Raw genomic sequence first — 20048 nt, 5'->3', positions numbered from 1 at the left:
ATACACTTCATTGCTCTGTGAGGTTTAAGGCATTTAATATAATATAGAACATACAATTACAGTCATCTTGACTTCTGAAACCCTGAAACTCACAACATGAATTTTACACAGGCCATTGATGTAAGTACTGCGTTCTTGGGCGATTTGTTTGGTGAATTTTTTAGAAACAAAACATCTTCCTTGTGACGGCACAATATCCTCAATCAAATCACACAAACGTCCTGAGAAGAATAAACATCTTCATGATTTGGTGACGGGTGAAGAGGACAGGAGTTATGGGAAAAGTCCACATTTGTGCAAAAACACGAGCAGTTCATCTGACGTCAGTCTTTGATGACCTCAGGATCCTGGTTTTCTGCTGCCAATTTCAGTTGCTTTTGCCTCTGCATGTAGCGGTATCCTCGCAAAGCGCACAGGTAGCCTCCGTACACCGTCAGCAGCATCATCGAGGCAGAAAAAGCCCGATAGCCAATGTCAGCTATGCGCTTTCCAGACACCATGACGAAGATCCTGAAGCAAACAGGAAGGAAGTCAGAGCAGGTTCAGCGGCAACATGTTCTACAGCAGCGGTGGAGAGTAACTACTAATGTTTCCTCACGCACTAAAGGAGCGGGCAGCGCGTTACACTATACATTAGAGATTTTGCCACAACACGTAATTAACTGCGGTTAATTTGCAGGAGGTCACAGGTTCTCAACTGATCATCATCATCATCCACCAAGTACACTGAGGACAAACATTTACTCAAATTAATTTTGAATACACTGAACGGAGTGCTGCTGCATCATGGTCTAAATTTGCACAGGTAAGTGAAGGGAAAAGTCTAGATATTTTAAAACTAGCTCTCATACATGGTGAAAACTTTCACAGAAAGACTTGAGACAACACCGTATATTTGAGTTTGAAAAATCTGATTCTGCTGTGGACCTGTAACAACATCTTGAGACCCTCAACTCAACGCGGACCCATTTGCACCTCAACAAAACTATCTGGAGCAGTCTCTACTGGTGTGCTGTGGTGACTGTTACAAATACTAGTGTGCCTTAAACTCTCAGTATCTGTTCAGCAATACGTCTGTTAACGAGTGATTTCGTGTCCATGAAGTATTCTGTTGTCTCCATAAGATATTTATCTTCTGTCACCAAAAGCTAACCAGTAATCGGCAGACATTAATGCACACAAGTTGGCACTTGACATACTACTTTGCTGATTTCGAAAACCTTTGCACCATAGTCAGCTCTTCTCTCAGAGCAAATACTTTTGTCTTTTCTTACCTTTTACTTTAAAAGCGATAGCAAGCGTAGGTTGTGGTAGTTTTTCTCAATGTCAGCACTCCAGCTTGCAAAGCTAGCACGCAAGCTAACTAACCTTCGCTTTCGTAAGGTACGGTAACCGAGACAGGACATTTCTCTTCTCACAAAACTACGAACAAAACTGCAGAGCGCCTATCAGTGTCTCGGAGTAGTAGTTGGTCAGTGAAACCCGACTACTCCGACAACCTTTTAGTAAAGCTCCGACCCATATCACAGATACGAGTACACTAGTTACCCGCCCATAAATGTTCATTTAAATATACGTACCATTCCGATGTACTGCGTTTCAGGAGGAGATATTTTAGGGTACTTTTTACTTTTCTTGCTATACGTTTATTTATATTTAATTTCAGTGTTTTCAAACAAAACGGATGGTTAGTTTAAAATTAATAGCAGTATTAACGCTTACTTCTCCGGCAGCTGTTTCTTCCATGTTTGTGCATTAATGAATACATCACGTTTGCTTTTATTTTTGACACTTCTACTTGTGTCATTTTACTGATAATACTCATGTACCAAAGCAGTATTCCTTCTCTCGTCCCCTTTTCAAGTTAAATGAAAATATAAAACGTATCATTAACTAAACTTACTACAAACTACCGTAGCCACCAACGGGACAGTACCGAAGACACTGCAGCCCGTGATTTCCACCCGGAAGAATTTAGGAGGCGGACATGGTACAATGGCAACATGCTCGTTAAGTAACGATGCGGTTGACGAAACAAACGAGCCAGGAGCTGCTCCTTATGGAAACTTTATAAACTATTACACCTTCAATCCACCGGAGAACCGTTTGAGTCTGATTCCAGCCACACTCCTGCAGGATTTAGGTTACAGCGACCATCATCAGACCACACTGATCCTGGACGTGGGGTGTAACTCAGGGGTGAGATTGTGGGCTGTTTGTGAATGAAACTCTTAACAGTTTGTACTGGAATGTCCTCTATGTTTCCCCTTAACTATATGCATGTGGTGATCGATCATGTCACGGCATTCTTATACTTTTGAATAAAGCTTTCTTTTTTAAAAAAAAAAAAAAAAGTGATTTTGAACAATAGCACTGTGGTGAAAGCTGTCCTCTTCTTTCTCCCTGTGAATGCCAGGAACTCAGCATAGCCTTTTACAAGCACCTGGTGCAGGAGCCTGCGTGCGAAGAAGAGTCAGGCAGGAGGAAAGTTAATCTCCTGGGCTTTGATTTGGATGAGACCCTCATTCGGCGGGCTCAGCAGACGAACCCCCTGCCCAGCAGCATCTCCTTCATCCCTCTGGATATCATTAAAGACACCAACCAGCTGCAGGATTACCTCAAGCAGCACGGCTGCTCCCACTTCCACCTGTGTCTGTGCCTGGCGGTCACGATGTGGGTCCATCTAAATCACGGGGACTCCGGCCTGCTGCAGCTGCTCTCTCACCTGGCCTCAATCAGCCAGCACCTCCTGCTGGAGGCACAGCCCTGGAAGTGTTACCGCTCCGCGGCCCGGCGGCTGAGGAAGCTGGGCCGCTCAGACTTTGACCACTTCAAGACCCTGAAGATCCGCGGGGACATAGCAGAACATGCCAGGGAGCACCTGGAGAGACACTGTGACATGGAACTCGTCCAGAGCTTTGGCAGCACTGCATGGGACCGCAAGCTGCTGCTATTCAAAAAGAGATGAGACTGGACACAAGAAGAGTTTTCATCTGCTGCACAGGAGCTGCAGGGCCATGATTAGGACCACACCAGAGACATCAGTGTGGGGAATGGGAGAAAAGAAAAGCTGAACTGATGAGATGATTGACTGTAATCAGCCATGATTAGGATAGTTTGTCACTTTTTCAAGCAGACGTGCTAAGCTTCTCCGATGTGAAATTGTGTGTTCAGCTTTGCTGTAGTAAACTGGGTTCTGGGTCAGACAAAATCATTTAAGATGTCTTCTCGGACTCAACACCTCACAACGCATTTTTCATGTTATATTCATCTTTCCAGAGTTTCTGGACGGTCTATCAACTTGTCAAATTGAGCTATTGACTATTTCATGTTGCATCTTAAAATTATTTTCATTGTTGATTTAGTTGGTAATGCTTTTAAATCAATCGGTCGTTCAGTACATAAAATGTAAACCAGCAGTTCAAAATTCAGATACTGTTTACAGCTAGTGTAGAAATACGAAACCAACAAATCTTCACATTGCTTAAAAATATACATATTTAATTGATTATCAAAATTATCGGTTTCACTTTTTGTCACAGTTCTATAGCAAATCTATAGCATAGATTCTATAGCATATTAAATTGATAGTTTGTGGCTGAAATACTTTATTTCCCAGAAAGAGTGTTCTCTAAATTGCCTGCCTCTGCTGATGTGCAACATAAGTGATTACTTTGCATGCAGTCAGCACTGTGGAGATCGAATGATAAAACAGCATTTTCCATTATCTACTGGCTACTTCTCTCTGTGTCTGAGCTAACTGAACCACAGAGGCCAAAAATGCAGAACTAAACAAACTCCAAAAGCACAAGATATTAATTTTCATCATTTTAATTACAGAATACTAAAAATAAAATTACATAAAATGTCTTTTTAAAAGAAACCATTGAATATTACAAAGGTTGTAAATTTTGTAAAGTTAGGATATAAAATCTTTGAACAGTGGTGCATAATTGAAAAGAAAAATAATTTTCATAAAATGTATATATTAACTGTTCTACTACATAAAAAATGAGATGGACACAAATTGCAGACAGACGAGATGAGTAGACACCACCATTACTGCAGTGAGCTCTCCTTTCGTAGGAAGAAAGACTTGAGATGCACAGCACACACCACAATCAGCTGAAGTTTTCAAGTTATATCTATGTTCCAAAAAAAGGGGTCTGGAAGGGGTGGAGGGGGGTTACCATTTACAACAAAAGAAAACCAACAAGCTCAAAAGACTACAAAAAGTGACTTGGTGGCTGCTCCCAATATTCACACACATCTCGATGGGTGAAAAACCCGACTAAACTGGCCTTGGTTCCATAAACACATACTTTTTCCACAGGTTTAAGCTGTACAAAAGGGTTTTGAGAAACCTCATACTTAAAATCATTCCACCAAGACGGAAATAATAATCAGCTGTCTTTCAGTTTCATAACACAGCTATTCCTATATCCTACTGTACAACTGGTCAGTCAGATCCACTGAAAGCTACCACGGTCACATCAGGAGGTCAACCTTAAGGATTTGGAATAAACTATACACAAAAGAGGGTGGGGATGAGGGGAGACATGCATATTCCAACAGTGTGCTAGCTTTCTTCCTCTTCTTTCTGCAACTGATATCACCCTGTGTCACTTCATCATGAGCCCTTGTTAAGATGTTTAAGTCAACACCACAGAATCACTCAAAAAAGACACCCACCGAGGACATTCGGAGCCTGTTTGATCTGTGGATGTTCCTCTACATGTACGACACACTGGCCAGTTATGTCCACACAGAGGTATTTCATTAGTCTCCTAACGTTTGGGAGACGTGTCACATTTTTGGTAAAGAGACACGGGGGGGTGGGGGGAATGGGTGGGTCCTTTTAAAAACGTCAAGATATGATTTTAATCAAGAGTTAAGCTGAGTGGCAGAATCACTGTTCCTTCTGTGCAGTAGTAGTGGTTTGATAGGCCCATGAAGACCAGGTGGAGAAATGCAGAGACAGATAGTTAATTTTTTAAGAATTTTAAGAAAAAGTAGAAGAGAAACAGACAATAACCCAGAGGACATCTCAGAAGACTAAGACGGCATCTGAGACAACAGAGGCATTCAGGAGGAAATGAGGTGACACACCAGCAGAGCTACTTTGTTTGGCTGGTCTGTTTCCCAGACAGCTGGAGTTGTTTTCAACAGGGATCCAGGAGTTGCTGCTTATCATGTAAGCTAATAATGCTGTTTAGGTTCAGATGAGTCCCCCTGAGTTAGTGCACACGTCAGAGTCAAGCAGGCCTTGCCTGCTTTTTCGTTAAGAAATCTACAAAAAGACACATTGAGAAAAAAAAAATCAATTCATCAATTAAATATCAAGCTTACAATTAGCTTTGGAGAGGGAGATAGAGAAAGAGCCCAACGTAGTTTTACAAGTCTGTGACTGGGGAAGGACTGAGTCAGGGTTAGTGTGGAGGAGGGTGGGGTAAAGTTCAGGCGTAAATGCAGCAGCTCCCACAAAGTGGTGCAGCCAATCTCTGAGTCCGGCTCATTTACTGAATACTCTGAGAAGTACACATCCTGTGTTGTGAATGCAATGTGCGCTATGTAGTGCCCAACCAGAGACTGCGTTGTGTTGTTTGAGCATGGTCATACTTTTAAAACTGTGATCTGAACATCTGACATGATTCTTAAGTGGTTGCGGGTGCAGTTCTGCCCAGCAGGAGAGTGGTTTGGATCTGGTCAGGTGCTGGTGTAACAGGTTACTCTGACTGTGGTGTCAGTCAGACAGACAGGTAGACAGGCAGGTGGGCTGTAATGAGACTCAGGAGCCGAGGCTAAATCAAGGGAGCCGTGTCCATCAAGCCTTTGTTGGGGTCCAGGCTGGCGAAGAAGCGGACATCCCGGTCCTTGTCGGACTGCAGAGCCATCACAGTCTCCTCCAGCTCGTCAGAGTAAGCACAGCCAGGCTCCTTAAAGTATGCTGCACACAAAACACAAGATTTGTGTAAAATATAAAATGAGTGTTATAGCAGGAAATGTGTTAGAGGACAAAGACAAAGTAATAGTAATCTGTATTTTTCTTAAACACCACAAGAATTGTTCACCCTAACTAGTACTGCTATGCAAAGCCTGATACATGTTATTGCTCTGTGGCACAGACCTCCATCATTGTTCAAAACATATTAAAGACAAATCAGTGGGCCACACTGTTTCACTGGGTGACAGGTTTCTTCATTATGAAGAACATGGGACACACACTGTAGATTATTTTAAGTTGATCCCACATACATGTTGATGCTGCAGAAATAGTTGAAAAAAATTCACAGTTTAAAACTAAACCGCACAGGTATTTATGAAATTACTTGTCTGTTTAAAAAAAAAAAAAAAACAACTATGCATATGTGACCTGTTTTCAAAGATTTGTGCCTTCAATAAAAACCAACTGACTTAATATCCGCAGGTTAGAGAAGCTGGAAAAGTATCAAGAGACTTAATATGTGAGTTCTTTTCAGGATATTTGTTGTCAATTGCCATCTTATTCTGAAAAGACCACACCAACCATTGAGTTTGTTTGCATTTTACCTTTTTCCATGACACTCTGTCGTAGAGCCTTGGCTACCAGCACACGGACATTGGCCACTGGGTCTGAGGAGAGGCTGAGCAGACTGGGCAAGAGATGTTGGCTGAACTGCTCCATAGGCATGCAGTCCTCCTCTACTACAGCCTGCAAAAAATACAAGAAACCCACAGTTAAAACACACAGTCTTATTGTAAATCCAGACCCTTTAAAGTATTTTTTAGTGAGAAATTCAAATGAAATGGAACTAGCAATGTTCTAAGAACAAAAAATGGGATTTAATTTAATTAGCTATTTTTCAAACAATAGCGTGGACAACCATGAGAAAAGCACTGCAGACCTGGCAGATGAAGGCAAAGGCCTGCCGTCCCACCCACTTGGGACAGTGGCAGAACCTGACAGTGAGCTCATTGATGAAGTTCAAGCCCAGATCATCAGCTCCACACATATACAGCTTCTGGAGGATCTCTACAACCTGGGAGCACAAGAGGTGGTGAGAGAAGCAGCTATTGAACACTGGATCAACAAGACAGCAATACAATTTGTACAAAAATAACAAGTGAGATGTTGTGAAAACCTCCCACTGACATTTGTTTCCAAAGAAATAGTTTTACAAAGAAAGACAGGCGAAATCACTTTCTTGCTTAGAAATGAGAGGATCGACAAGTCTTATCTGTCCATTCAATAGGAACGAATATCTTTTCTTGGCAAGAAAGGGAATAAAACGATTTGCCAAAATATCAAACGATCCCATAAACAAATAAGAACAGAGCAAGTGTCTCAGTACCCTCTAAGTGACTATATAATTAGCCAAGGTAAAATGATTAAACAATACAACTATCAATCAGAACATACTTTAGCACAGTCGTACAACACTCAGCACTATCCATCAACATGGCTCATTTTTCATTTGTCTTGGACATCCAAGTGATTTTGCTGATCTAACCATGTGTCACAGCTTTTTCGTAATCAGGTGTTTCCTCCATGAGCAAAGACAAAACAAAAGAAAAACAATTCCACACTGTACACTTACCAGTTTGTACGAGATCCATCTGACCTCTGACACTTTGTCAGAGCAGAGTGTGAGTGCTATCTGTCTGAGGTAGTCATACACGTCGTAGTGGCTGTACAACTCTATGATCAAGATCAGCTGCCTGGAGGACAACAGTGAGAGAGCTTCAGTCAAGCAAACTGGTGTGAGGATTATGCAAACTTTGTTCAGTACAACTGAGTAAACACAAATCGTCAGAACTGAATTAAGAGCAATTCTGACTATTCTATTATGGATCAAAATGAAATTCACTGGAGAATTAAAATTAGCCCATATACAGAAAAGTGTTATAAGAACAGCATTCAGCCCTGCCAAAGTGTCTAAGCAATACATGTGATCATTTCCTGATTGGAATAGGAAAAGGAGGCATACTCTGCCAGCTCATATCTGAATCTCCAGTTGCGACTGTTGTCCGTCACCATGAACTCCTGCAGCTGGTACAGATACTCTCTCCTCTTGTCTGCGTGCAGTAGCTGCAACAAGAAGATAAACATAAACCAGCTTAGTTACCTGGTAATACCTACAAAGCAACCAATCTGTGATGTTCTTCTTTCAGCGGAAGCCAAAACAGTGCACTTGAATCCAACAGAGATGTGCCTTCAACAGTCGTTTATTGTCATCGATAACAACAACAGTATTGCTGGGAAGTGTTATCACTCTTGGATTAACAGCGTATACAATTATAATTTCACCTTGAGGAAGTCATAAAGGTGTTTGAGCACGCCAATGCGGACTTCGTCCAGGTCTTTGAGGAAACCGTTGAAGATGGGCACCAGATCAGCTGCTGTCAGCTGGTCTCCCAGAATAACTGCCAGTTCGTGGATGGAGAAAGCCAGCGTACGCCGCACCTTCCACTGAAAGTGTGAAGGTATCAGGAGAAACAAACACACACACACACACACACAGATTACAGTACCAGCTATAAATAAAACAAGCGTATTGATTAAAAACAATAAACCTTCCTTGATATAATGGAAAACAGCAACTTATTGATTTATCTCTATTTACTATTCCCGCAGGAAAATGCCATTCATCTGAACTTCTCCAGTGCAATGTTGTCTTGTCAACAGTGACATACAGTGCTTTCATGAGGTAGTCACACTGTCTTTGCAGATGTCCCTTTCTCCCATCATGTATGTTCCTTTTTTCCTCACGTCCTTAAGCAATACATTTGTACAACAAGTGCTTTGCTACTCAGGTCAAGTAAAGGATCTGCATGATTATTCAAAAAAATCATGCACATTCTTGTGGATGGGTTTCTTTCTCAACATGGCTGAGAGAAATACTGGCATCACCTCAAAACACAAATAGCTTTAAAAGGACAAGGAGGCCCCTCAGGCAGCTGCTCATGAAACTGAGTAACTTCAAACACTGAGGAATGTCGGGACAACATCAAACTGTCACAAAGATTACAACCTATCCAAGTTATTACACAATCACACAGAAAATACCTGACTTACAGTAATGAAACCCAGAGCTTCTAAATGAAAACAATTTATCCTTGAACTAAAATTCTTTAAATTAAGCTTTACATCCCCAAATCCTTCTGACAAAATCTGACTTATCAATCATTTTGGGTTGACACAATAAATCTAATCCCACATTGGCCATGATTTCTCATTTCTCTGTCTACCTGCACATCAGTAGCAAGCGTTTCATATGTGTCCTTGAGGCAGTGCCAGTTCTGTCGTCCCAGAGTGAGCGCTACACCTGGCAGGCTGAAGGCACAGTGCTTGGCTATCTCTGTATCCACCGTCTGGGCCCGCGCTGGGTCAGTCATAGAGAGGTACTGATCCAACAGCTGCTGTGGGATGACATTCTGAAGATAAAGCAAGAGATTCAAGGTGTTTGATCATCAAAGAGGAATGGAAATGCACAGGGAGAAGGCACTTTAATCTGTGTTTGTACCAATCAATACAACTATAAGGTTCTGATCAATATTTCCTGAATGTGTGGGAGAAATGCTGACTGACCTGGATCTTGGGCTTATCCTCAGGCACTGGGCTGTGAGCATAGTCTTCCTTTCCTTCCTCCTCCACACTCTCAATTAGTTCAGACTCCTGAACACAATTCCACACCCAAACACACACAATTAGGCAACAGGCAAACGCACTACGTTTAAAGATGCTATAATGTCTCATTACTCTTATGAATCTTCCGTAGATGCACAGGACCTAAAGCTGTGACCTAAAGGAGTTATGGTGTAGCTCCAAATCCTTTCTCATACACACTCTTACAAACCCCTGCTCTCCCAACCACCACTCTTTGCCACAGAACATAAACACAGTGATTTAATGGCAGTAGCCTCCTATTCAGTGATGACAAAAGTAATCTGATGAGAGTTGTGGGGTTCATTGCTTGTGTTGCCAGCCCACTCTCAGTCATTAATGATTAATGAGATTTAGATATTTTTTACTGCTAAACTGCAAGACTTGATCCTAAGCTATAAATCAAGAGACAGAAAGCAAAAAATCCCATTAATAACTTTCATCAAGGATAAATCCAACTGAGACAGAATATATTTGTTTACTGAGTCTATATGCTCAGCCACATAAGCTTACAGCAGCTGACTTAATGCACGGTTAAGATCTGAATTATTTCATACTAGAACAGGGGAGTCAGGAGGAGACTCTTCCTGGTCCCTCTGGTCCTCTTCGGTCTCTGTCTGTGTCTCTTCATCTCCTTGCTCCTGGACAGGGCTCGACTCCAAGGCTTGGGGAGTTTCCATCATTTGGTTCTCTTCTGTGGGGATCTCTCCAGTGTCTGACTGAACCTCCACAGGTCTGCTCTCCACAGACAGGCTGTTGGTGTCGCTCTCAGACTGCTCTTCTGGCTGAAGTTCAGTCGGGCTGTCATCTGTGGGGCTGTCAAGCTGGGCTGCCTTCAGAGCAGCTGACAATACCTGGACTTGAGCTTGAGGTAGATTGACAAACACAGCTCAGACTACATACTAAAATATACTGCCAAAGTCTACAGCTAATCATGCATTCTCTGTACACTCACCTTGCACATCAGGGTCATCCATGTGTGGTTGCAAACAGTCCAAGACCTTCTGGATCTGGTCACTGGTGGCTTTGCCAGGGCTGGACTTAGAATCAGGAATTAGGTTTTTGTCAGGTTCCTCCTCCTCTTCTTTCTTTTCCTCTTTCTCTATCACGTCCGCTGATTTTTGACAATTTAGCATCTCCAGTTCCCCGCTGATGTCTGGCAAAGGAGATCTCCAATAGTGGAAAGAATTAAAGTTCTCATCCGTGTGCTCCGTTTCCTTGGTGTTCTTAGCGTTGTCTGTGATTGTAGGGCTGGCATTGCTGTTTGAGACTGCGTGGGAGAAGCCGCTGTGCATCTCTCTGGGAACAGAAGTGTGGCTGTCCTCAAAGCTGTGCATTTCCTCGTTGTCAGCTGTCGACACGTGCTCTGGGGAAGGTGTGGCACGGCCATCCTGATTGGGAGGTGTGTGAGCTACAGTTCTTTGTGTGCAGCAGCCGCTTATGTCTGAGCAGTTCATAGAGTTCAGGGAGCAGTCACTGAAATGAGAGGAGCAAAACGTATAGGAATATTCAGATAAATTTTTGTGTCTATAAGAGAATAACCTCATCAATACTGAGCTTTGAATGGAAACAAAAATTAAAGAGTTCTGTGAAACTGGTCAAACTAAGTCAACATGAGGATGTACGCGCTTTGGAGTAAATTTCAAACTTTACAAAGTGCCTCTAAAAGATTGAGTGAAAACACATCAGCTATGATTCATTTTCTTCAAACTAAATTTTAAAAAGCTGCTCTGACCTGATCACAGTGAATTATGGCAAAACCACTGGGATAAATTGCCTTTTCATTAAGGAAAGGAAAAATTCCTTATTGTTACAGCACTAGCCAACACAAACTGGTATTTACATAGGGCCACAGCAGATCATTTTAATAACTGCCTAAAAAATATATTTAAGGACCACTAAATTAAAAAAATTAAAAAATACAATTTCTGACAAACTTTGCACTAATAAGAACAACAGTCCAGTGCTTACTGAACAAACAGAAAACACTGTCAGCTGAAAATACATGTGTGGTGCTGCAGTGCTGATGAAAGTCAGTTGGTCTTACCTGTCCAATGTACACCTGGGGACCTCTAATAGGGCACCATCCTCTCTGAAGTGAAGGCCTGTGCTGGAGGGATTGGCAAAGGTAGAGATGAAACGCCCCAAAGACTGAAAAGCAGCCTGACGCACCTAAAATTGTGGCAGAGAGGAATCTATTAGTCCTATCCTGACAGAACATAAAAACAAACAACAGAACTGTAATAAACACAGGAAGATGAAGATGATGCATACAGCGGTGAGGAAAAAGATATATCTAGATTTTAGAGCTAAGCAACCAACTGCTCTATTTTCATCACAGCAACAGGAAGCTGCACATAAATGAGCTTTTTAATTTAAGCAAGCATATGAATTAGTTTTTCCATGAATGTGTCTATGTCTTACCCAGCGAGACTGGTCACTGATGAGGCTGATGAACAGGGGGGACAATTTCGCACGTCGCACCTCTGGAGACGTGGAATTAGAGACCATCATGAAGCACTCAGCACAGGCTTTCCTGATGCCCCACAGACTGTCTGAGCACAGATCGAAGAACTTGGGCATCTATGTTTTTAAAAAAAAAAAACAACATCAGTATAACTTAAAACTAATACGGACTGCTTGAACTGTGAACGGGACTGTTTGAACTGTGAACAAATTTGTCAACAGCAGGGGTGCAAAGAAATGACTGACCTATTAACAGAGAGCACAGTGTTATATAGTGTACAGTGTAGTCACATGACAGCACTTTAACTACACTACAATTAGACATCTGACTTGATGCGCTGTTTTAAGACTTCCCTCAGGAAATTCGCAGAGGACATCAATGATTCAATGTTTAACATTGAAGTCACATAATGAAGATGTAAATATTGCTTCGCATTTTTCAGTCAAGTAAAAATAAATCTTAATAAATCTCTCTCACCAGTAGTTTTTCCGTGGCCTCCTGACCCACAATAGAACAAAACTCTCCAAAATTGGCTGCACAGACCTGTAATACATAATACAAAAATAACATGAACAACAAGTCAAAGTTTTAAGTGCCAAATAAATAATAAATGTTTATCTCAAACCACCAGACAAAAGCCATGAGGTCAGTGCTTTACAGAGTGAGCAAAAGGATGCCAATTCCAGTTGCACTAATAGGAATATTGGAGCAATAATATTATCAAAAACATAGATTCTTCAGGTTACTAAATGTAATCTTGACCATTCAGTCTTCCTGAAGGCCTTCACTGCTGTGTGCTACAGTCCCCTAGCAACATGAGCAATGTGCATTTTTTTGTGTGATGTTTTGAGGGAGGTGACACTTTTTCATGCAGTACTTACATGACCACGTAAACTAAAAGTCCATTTAAAAATAACGGCCACAACATTCTGGCATTTCCAGTGTTTGATCAGAAAAGACACTACACTAAACTATTAAAACAGTTGACAGATCTTATTTTAAACTTTGATTATAAAGGCTTGCTTAAAATGGAAATTTAAATGTAAGTTTAGGGGAAACACAATCCTAGATCACATTTTCTATATGAATGATGTTACGATTCTAACATAATATGTGGTTGAAGCATTTATTAATACAATAAACACTACTTTATATGTTTTAGATAAACAGTATTTTTGATGGTTTATTGTCCAAAATAAGAATCTGGATGCTTATTACAGGTCTTGGGATAAAGTAGCCAATAAATTATTGAACCTTGTTTAGCTTCATACAAAATGATGATTACACGAAATCAGAAAGAGTCTCACAATCACAAAAAAATATTTACAATGTCTGGCCACCTTTGCAACTCCTAAATGACCTTACCCAACTGGCACCAGTTATACCAGAAAATTAACAGCCCCCACAGAAAACAATAGCGTAGTGTAGGCTAATGTGATGTGCAAAACCATATAAGGGCTGACTTGCTGTGTTATTGAATTTATTGCTCAGGAATACATTTAAACTCTAGCTCAAATTACTGAAAAACTGCGCTCATTTATGACGCAGTCTGAAACAGAACATCTTGCATGTTCATAATCAGATTCTCCTTAGACTGTTAAAGTATCTTGACCTTTGGTGGAGATGAAAATGGTTTGAAGGCTGTTACCTTGCGAACTTGAAAGAGTCTGGCATCACTGCACAGGTCACAGAAGCGTGGCAGCAATAGATGCTCCACAGTGTCTTTGCTCAACATGGTGACAACTTTACACATGATCTGTCAGCAGAGACATGAAGAGTATTATAAGGGGCAAGTTATGTGCGTTTCAGGAGGCTGAATCAAGTGTGAGGAAACTAACAATAAAATACAATATGAATACAAAAAACCTAAATATCCACTTTCAACAAACTGAAATTAGGCATTGCAAGTAATATTTTTCAGTCATTAATTCATCAGATGCACTTCACAGTTTAATAACAACACATGACAAATTACAGTGTGTATTATCCAAAAACAATCTATACATCAGTCATATTCCATCAAACATTTTAGAGCAGTGACAGGCTCAGATAAAAGACACTGGGTGATCACAGTTATGTAATAAAAGAAACCCACTGTGTCTATCTCCCTGTCTTGCACTAGTATTGATTTAACAGCTAATCCACCAACTATACTATCTAGTTTAAAAGCTGTGTGTCTGGAGATGTTCCAATACCACTTTTTTACGAAACAAATTCTGATGCCTGATCTTTGTTTATCAAGCAATACTGAGGACATATCCAACTCCAGGAACTTTAAAATCATACAAACATTATTATTACTATTTTTAACAGCTGCATACTACCAACCCTGTATACATGTGATACAGTTTCTATCACTGTGGTATGGCCTGCCTCAGGTTACATCCTTTGTAAAACAAGAACAACTACTGAGAATGAATGCCACAGATTTATTATCTAGCCAGTCACAAGTCACTTGCCACTCATACTGGCTACTTTTACAGTAAATAAATCTGTTAAGTTGCATACAGGTTCTGGGGCTAAAAAATTCCATGTCAGACCAGCGCATAGACCTACATACATGTTAATACCTGATCCATCAGGCAGTATCAGAGACATTTCTGATACTGATGATATAGTTCTCAGTGAAATTTCATGAAAGCCAAATTCCCGAATAAATATACAGACCATTTTTCTTAAACCTCCTGATTAAAAAAATAAAATAAAATAAATAGATAAGACGGGTTTCTTACAGCAACTGCCTCGATTTTGTAGTCATCGTCACTGCTGGGTTCTGTGAGTTCAAGCAGAACTGGACAAACTTTGGTCTCCATATCAACTTTAGAGATAAGGCCCTGCTCCAACAAAACAAGCAGCGCTGCCTGGCTGGTCTTCCGCACCTGAAAAAGATGGTTATAAAATTCTCAGTAAATACATTAATCTGATCTATGAGAATTTTCTTATTTCCTAAAGACCTGATCACAGAGCTCATAAAAAGTGAACACAACCAACAATTAAGGACGGGTTGGTCTTCTTGACCGGTAGTGATTGTTGTTTTTACTGGAAAAATCAGCTAGAAAGTGTTCAATCTGAAACCTACCTGGTTATTTGGATCAGTGAGATATCGGACTACAATGGGTACTAAGTATCTCGAGAAAGCTGCTGGGAAGTTTGGTCGACTCTCATGTAAGAACATGGCAATGTTGGGGACTTGCTCCATCAGTTCAGCTCGCACTGTGGGTTCTGAATACACACATTAAAACATAAGCTTAATGTACAAACATAGCTTGTGCAGTATGTTACAAGAAAATCAGTTACATACTTACATACTGAAAAAAGAGAGAAAGAAACCACAATCAAAAAGCACAGAGTTATGTTGAGACACAACAACTAAATAAATGAAAAGGAAAATGCATCTACCTCCATCTTCTGACATTCTGGCAACTGTCTCCATGACACTGATAAAGTCATTTTCATTGTCACTGAACTCTCGAAGCACATCAAGCAGGCCACGAGCCACGATCTGCCTATAAAGCAACAGGAGCTTCAAGTTAGTGGACTGCCTGCCATTATCTACAAGAGTACTGAATGCGCACAGCGTTACACAGAGCACTGGCAGAGCTGTCAAGTACATTACACACACGTGCACTTGGAAATGACAGGAGGGTTTCAGCCCTGCAAAGTTGAGTATGAAGACAGGGACTAAATATATGTGTATTTGGGCAACAAAGCAAATGTTTGCAGTGTCAGTGTTCACACTAATCAAAAAGCACATCTGAATGGCTTTAAAATGTACTGGCACAATACTTCATGGTTTACTATGCAAAAAGTACCACCAAAAAAAAAACTAACAACAACATAAATCTCACAAAAATGTAGATGAACCAAAATTTGTTTTCAAATACTGCAAATCTAAGACCAGCATGGTCAACTAATGCCATGTTCAGACAGACAGCATCCACCCATGGCTCAACATTAAGTCTTCCGTCCAGCATTCCTGCATTATAGAGTTAAAGCAGGTATGGGATTAGTAAACACACAGGAATGTAGACAATTGTCCAGATGACTGGAAAAAAAAAAAAAGAAAAGAAAAAAAAATCTAGGGGTCTAGGGATCTAGGGATGACTAGATTACACAATACGTTTGTCTCACATCCAGTTTTTGCAATATGGGGTTTATGATACATCAATTAATGGCTAAATTGTAATTAACACAATGAATAAGAGGAAAACAATATTAACAAAAATGTAGCACTGAGCAACATTATGCAATTACACATTAGAGACATAAAACGTTTTAGATATAATTTCCTCATAATCAGAGAACATTAAGTAAAAAAGCTAACCATGAAACAATCAAAGCAAATAATTTGTAAATTTTATTTGCACAGCATAAAAAAAAAAAAACAACAGATCAAAAAAACTTTACTTAAAGCAGCAGCAAAGTTAAATCATCACTGAGCAGTTTATCACCTTTAAAATTAGTTTCATTAGAAGAGCTTGCTATATCTTGTCATTTCTTTTTGTAAAAGAAGTGACACCTCTGTCTCATCTACCAGATGCTTCCTTGATAAGAAGTTCCACTAGGTTGCAGATGTTTCCTTGTTGCCAGGATCCACTAATGGCAACATAATGCTTTCAACACAAATCAACACAAGGAAATGAGGACATGTCCACAGAGCTGGAGGTAAATTTGAAATCATGGTTCACCTGTCAAAGAGGGTAACGGTCGGGTTTTCCACAAACTTGACTTCCACTACCAACACCAAATTACAAACAAATTACGTGGGCTTGTTTAGATGGAAGGCCACTATGTGGAACAAAGGATACATTTCAAATTTATTGTGGACATGGTCAGTAAGAATACAAGCAGACTCAATGCATAATTTTTGCTTTTATGGAATGTGTTAATGAACCTTTGCAACTTTTACACTGTGTGTCTACTTTCAAACTTAGTTGCAACAGGAGGAAGTATTGAATCTCTGAAAGGATACTACCAACTAGCTGATATAGCAGTAGAGAACACCAATGAACTGTAATCAAATTTCTGGTTGAAGCATTAGCATGCCAAGCTTAAATGTGACTAAACACACATTTTCTACCCTATGACACACATCACTGACCTGACAATGCATTATATAGTTTAATACAGTTCGCATCCTCACAACCCTATAACTACTTATGAACATTGCATTGTTTGTCTGATATTTAGCATTTTGACTGGTTTTGCATAGTGTTGTGTTAACAGCCTGACCACAGGGGCTTACTTACCTGTTGAAGACATTCTCACTGAAGGCATACTTCTCTAGCCTCCCAAGAGGAGTTAGGTTGTCTTGTCCTGCATCGAGGAAGGCTGTGATGCGGATCCCATCGCACTCTGAACCATAGTCATCAAATCCAACTGTGGGATGAAAATAAAGATGATTTTATAGTCATGTAACAGCTGGAATCATCTATAAAGTACATCGCTAATGCCTACAAAAACAAAACATTTGATCGAAAACTGACTGATGTACCACAGTAGTCACAGTGCCGTATTGAAGATAATGAGTCAGACTAAATGTTAGGAATGAAACAACTCAAATATGTGAATACAGCAGAAAGGCTCGAGCCTAACTGATTATTCCATTTAATTTTCCAGCCACAAATACACTAGCTTTGCAGCTGGATCTGAACAGTGTTGTATCACTCTAACTAAAGCAGACAACAGGGACTATTGGTCTATATGACAGCATGGCGTAAAAAATTGCTTTAGAGCTTTAAATTTCACATGGGTGAAAAGGGCTGCCAATAAAGATGAGACTTCCATACACCTCCCTACTGACAGGAGGGAAAACAAAGTTGCAATGTGCAAGAAACTGATCCACCAATAACAAGAAATAACCAGAATACTCACAGTCATCCAAATCGTCATGGCCATCTTCAAAGTATAAAGATAGACCTGTGAGGATAAGGCAATAAAAGGGGGAATTCTTAGTGGCAAACATGTCATCAATATACCATCACTCTGTACACCATGCACCCTAACAAAATGAAAGGAACTCTGGGTTGGCAGGCTTACAGGCTGACATCTAGTAAGAAAGGGCAAAGTCTGCTTCAGCAAGACTGACAATAAATCACTGTGGTCTTGCTGATTAATCACTCTGCAAAACTTTGTCATTTGCCACATGACCTTGGTGTCAGTGTAGTGACAAGAGTGTAAGAGGAAGAAACCTAAACAAGTCAGCACAAATAAATGTGAGGTTTTTCCTTGATCTCATACCATCTTGGGTTAACATCTTAAATATTATCGAGAAGTCATGTGCAAGCTCCCACAAAGTGAATACGAATAAGTGGCTGCGATGTGTCATTTAGGTGAATGTACATATTCACACACCTTTCATTTCTTCCATGCACATATTTATCAAAGGAAGACCTGCACTGGGTTGCAACATCGCTGATAAAAACGTAAGGAAGCTGTGTGCATTATATTGCACATCAGTGAATATTATCTATGTTTATTCGCAGACATAATATACTTAACCCAGCACCTGGCTCCATTACCGTATTTGTAATTTAAAATTTTATTCATTTTTTATTCATGCTTTTCTCACTCATTTAGCTCAAACCTCTTCATAATTTCTATTCATGCCGATGTAAGTATGGTGGTAATTTGTCCCTTTATCCTCACCCCCAGTTAATTTTGAATAATAGAAGCTGTACATATATCACTCTGTTTTTTTAATGTTACTCATCTCCAGGATGCTGTGCATCTGCACTTAGTATTTCTGCTGCTGTAACGCTTCCATTTACCAGTGTAAGATCAATTAAGTGGGTCTGGGCAACGTTCAATTGTTAAACTCAACATACCGACACTACAAGAAGACTCTTTCGAGATTTGTTTGCAATCTCCCAGTCCTAGATATAAGACAATAAGTCAGAGTAGAGCAGTCAAAAGACGAGCCCAGAAAGAAGTCCCAGAGGAAGCATGTGGTGGGACGGATAATGCCACTGTTTACAGCTGGGCAAGCAAGGGAATGTGCTCCAAATACAAAAACAACTCTTATCTCGAAAAGATACATCAATTGTGGTGTTTCGTGTGTGAAATCAATAACGATGCGACTAGTTAAACAAAACCCCCCAAAACATGTTGGAAAAGAACAACACCTCCCCTTTGTTATGGTATAAAGAAGGATTTGGTCAGCTTATGGCTGAAATGACTTTAGCAACTAGGCTAACGTTAGCTAGGTCAACTCGCTAGCCTTTGCTATGACAACAGTTCGGTAATAAACATGGTTCTAGATGTGGAATAACGTCTAACTGTGGGAGTGAGTTGTAATTTCAAAGATTAGCTACATATACCGGGTAAATTTACACTTGAATGTAGCCTCAAAGTCACACAGTTCGATACCCCTGAGTAGATTTCCTAAGCTAGCTGGCTAGTGGTGCTAAGTTTGCTAACAAGGCTTGTCCAGCCCTTTCGATTGACTTGACTCGCCTTAGCTAGAACTTCGTCAAGGAATACTACAAATGCAGCAAAGTATAAGCCCCTGTGTTACTTATATGGCCTCCGAATAGCACAATTCCGCTTTAAAAGTACCAGCACTGCGTAAAACTACTTGAGAAAACACTGTTTAAAAGTGCCATTACCTGCCATCTTGAGTATCGGCTCGGCTCTGCGGGCTGCCGTCGTCCCGTGTGGGCTGTCACCACCGCACAGCTGTCACTCAAACAAGGCAGAAAACTACTTCCTGAAAGTACTTCCTGATACTAGGATTCACCGGTTTATATTTTAAACATCTAGCATAAATCGATAACGTTCTCTCAGCTTGGACACAAACTCGATATAACTGAGCATAAATATAGCCTGTCGGCTTTGTGCATCTCCAAACAAAAAAAAGACCCAACACAATCACGTGACCGCAGGCCGTAGTTCAAGATGGAGACTGAGCGATGTGGAGGCTTCACTGTTAGCTAGCTA

At 40.5% G+C, this 20048-nt stretch overlaps 3 protein-coding genes across 4 annotated transcripts; 1 reads left to right on the top strand and 2 right to left on the bottom strand.

The window, feature by feature from the left end:
• Positions 1-18: 18 nt before the first annotated feature.
• Positions 19-1431, bottom strand: LOC124056065 (cytochrome c oxidase assembly protein COX14 homolog). Its single transcript, XM_046383151.1, has 2 exons — positions 1275-1431; positions 19-510 (listed from the first exon to the last, which is right to left on the bottom strand). Exon 2 carries the CDS (start codon positions 498-500, stop codon positions 324-326), a length of 177 nt encoding a protein of 58 aa, XP_046239107.1. The 5' UTR covers positions 501-510; positions 1275-1431; the 3' UTR covers positions 19-323.
• A 487-nt stretch (positions 1432-1918) lies between these two features.
• Positions 1919-3242, top strand: LOC124056063 (pre-miRNA 5'-monophosphate methyltransferase). The gene is made up of 2 exons (XM_046383149.1): positions 1919-2199; positions 2417-3242. The coding sequence occupies exons 1-2, from the start codon at positions 1996-1998 to the stop codon at positions 2966-2968; spliced, it is 756 nt and encodes a 251-aa protein (XP_046239105.1). The 5' UTR covers positions 1919-1995; the 3' UTR covers positions 2969-3242.
• A 573-nt stretch (positions 3243-3815) lies between these two features.
• Positions 3816-19813, bottom strand: ppp4r1l (protein phosphatase 4, regulatory subunit 1-like). Of its 2 annotated transcripts, XM_046383146.1 has the most exons (20): positions 19718-19813; positions 17985-18029; positions 17360-17489; positions 15510-15616; positions 15190-15332; positions 14843-14989; positions 13759-13866; positions 12588-12653; positions 12068-12226; positions 11691-11815; positions 10599-11119; positions 10201-10508; positions 9569-9655; positions 9229-9414; positions 8288-8449; positions 7968-8068; positions 7578-7698; positions 6885-7019; positions 6550-6691; positions 3816-5947 (listed from the first exon to the last, which is right to left on the bottom strand). In XM_046383146.1, the coding sequence occupies exons 1-20, from the start codon at positions 19722-19724 to the stop codon at positions 5802-5804; spliced, it is 2946 nt and encodes a 981-aa protein (XP_046239102.1). In that variant the 5' UTR covers positions 19725-19813; the 3' UTR covers positions 3816-5801. The 2 variants fall into 2 exon arrangements, with proteins under 2 accessions (XP_046239102.1, XP_046239100.1); XM_046383144.1 differs by lacking the exon at positions 19718-19813 and having other exon boundaries at positions 17985-18541.
• Positions 19814-20048: the final 235 nt, after the last annotated feature.

The sequence above is a fragment of the Scatophagus argus genome, chromosome 3 (genome assembly GCF_020382885.2).
Source record: "Scatophagus argus isolate fScaArg1 chromosome 3, fScaArg1.pri, whole genome shotgun sequence".
NCBI lineage: Eukaryota > Metazoa > Chordata > Actinopteri > Scatophagidae > Scatophagus > Scatophagus argus.
Note: the sequence above shows the minus strand (reverse complement) of the source record. Positions and strands in the feature narration are given on the sequence as shown.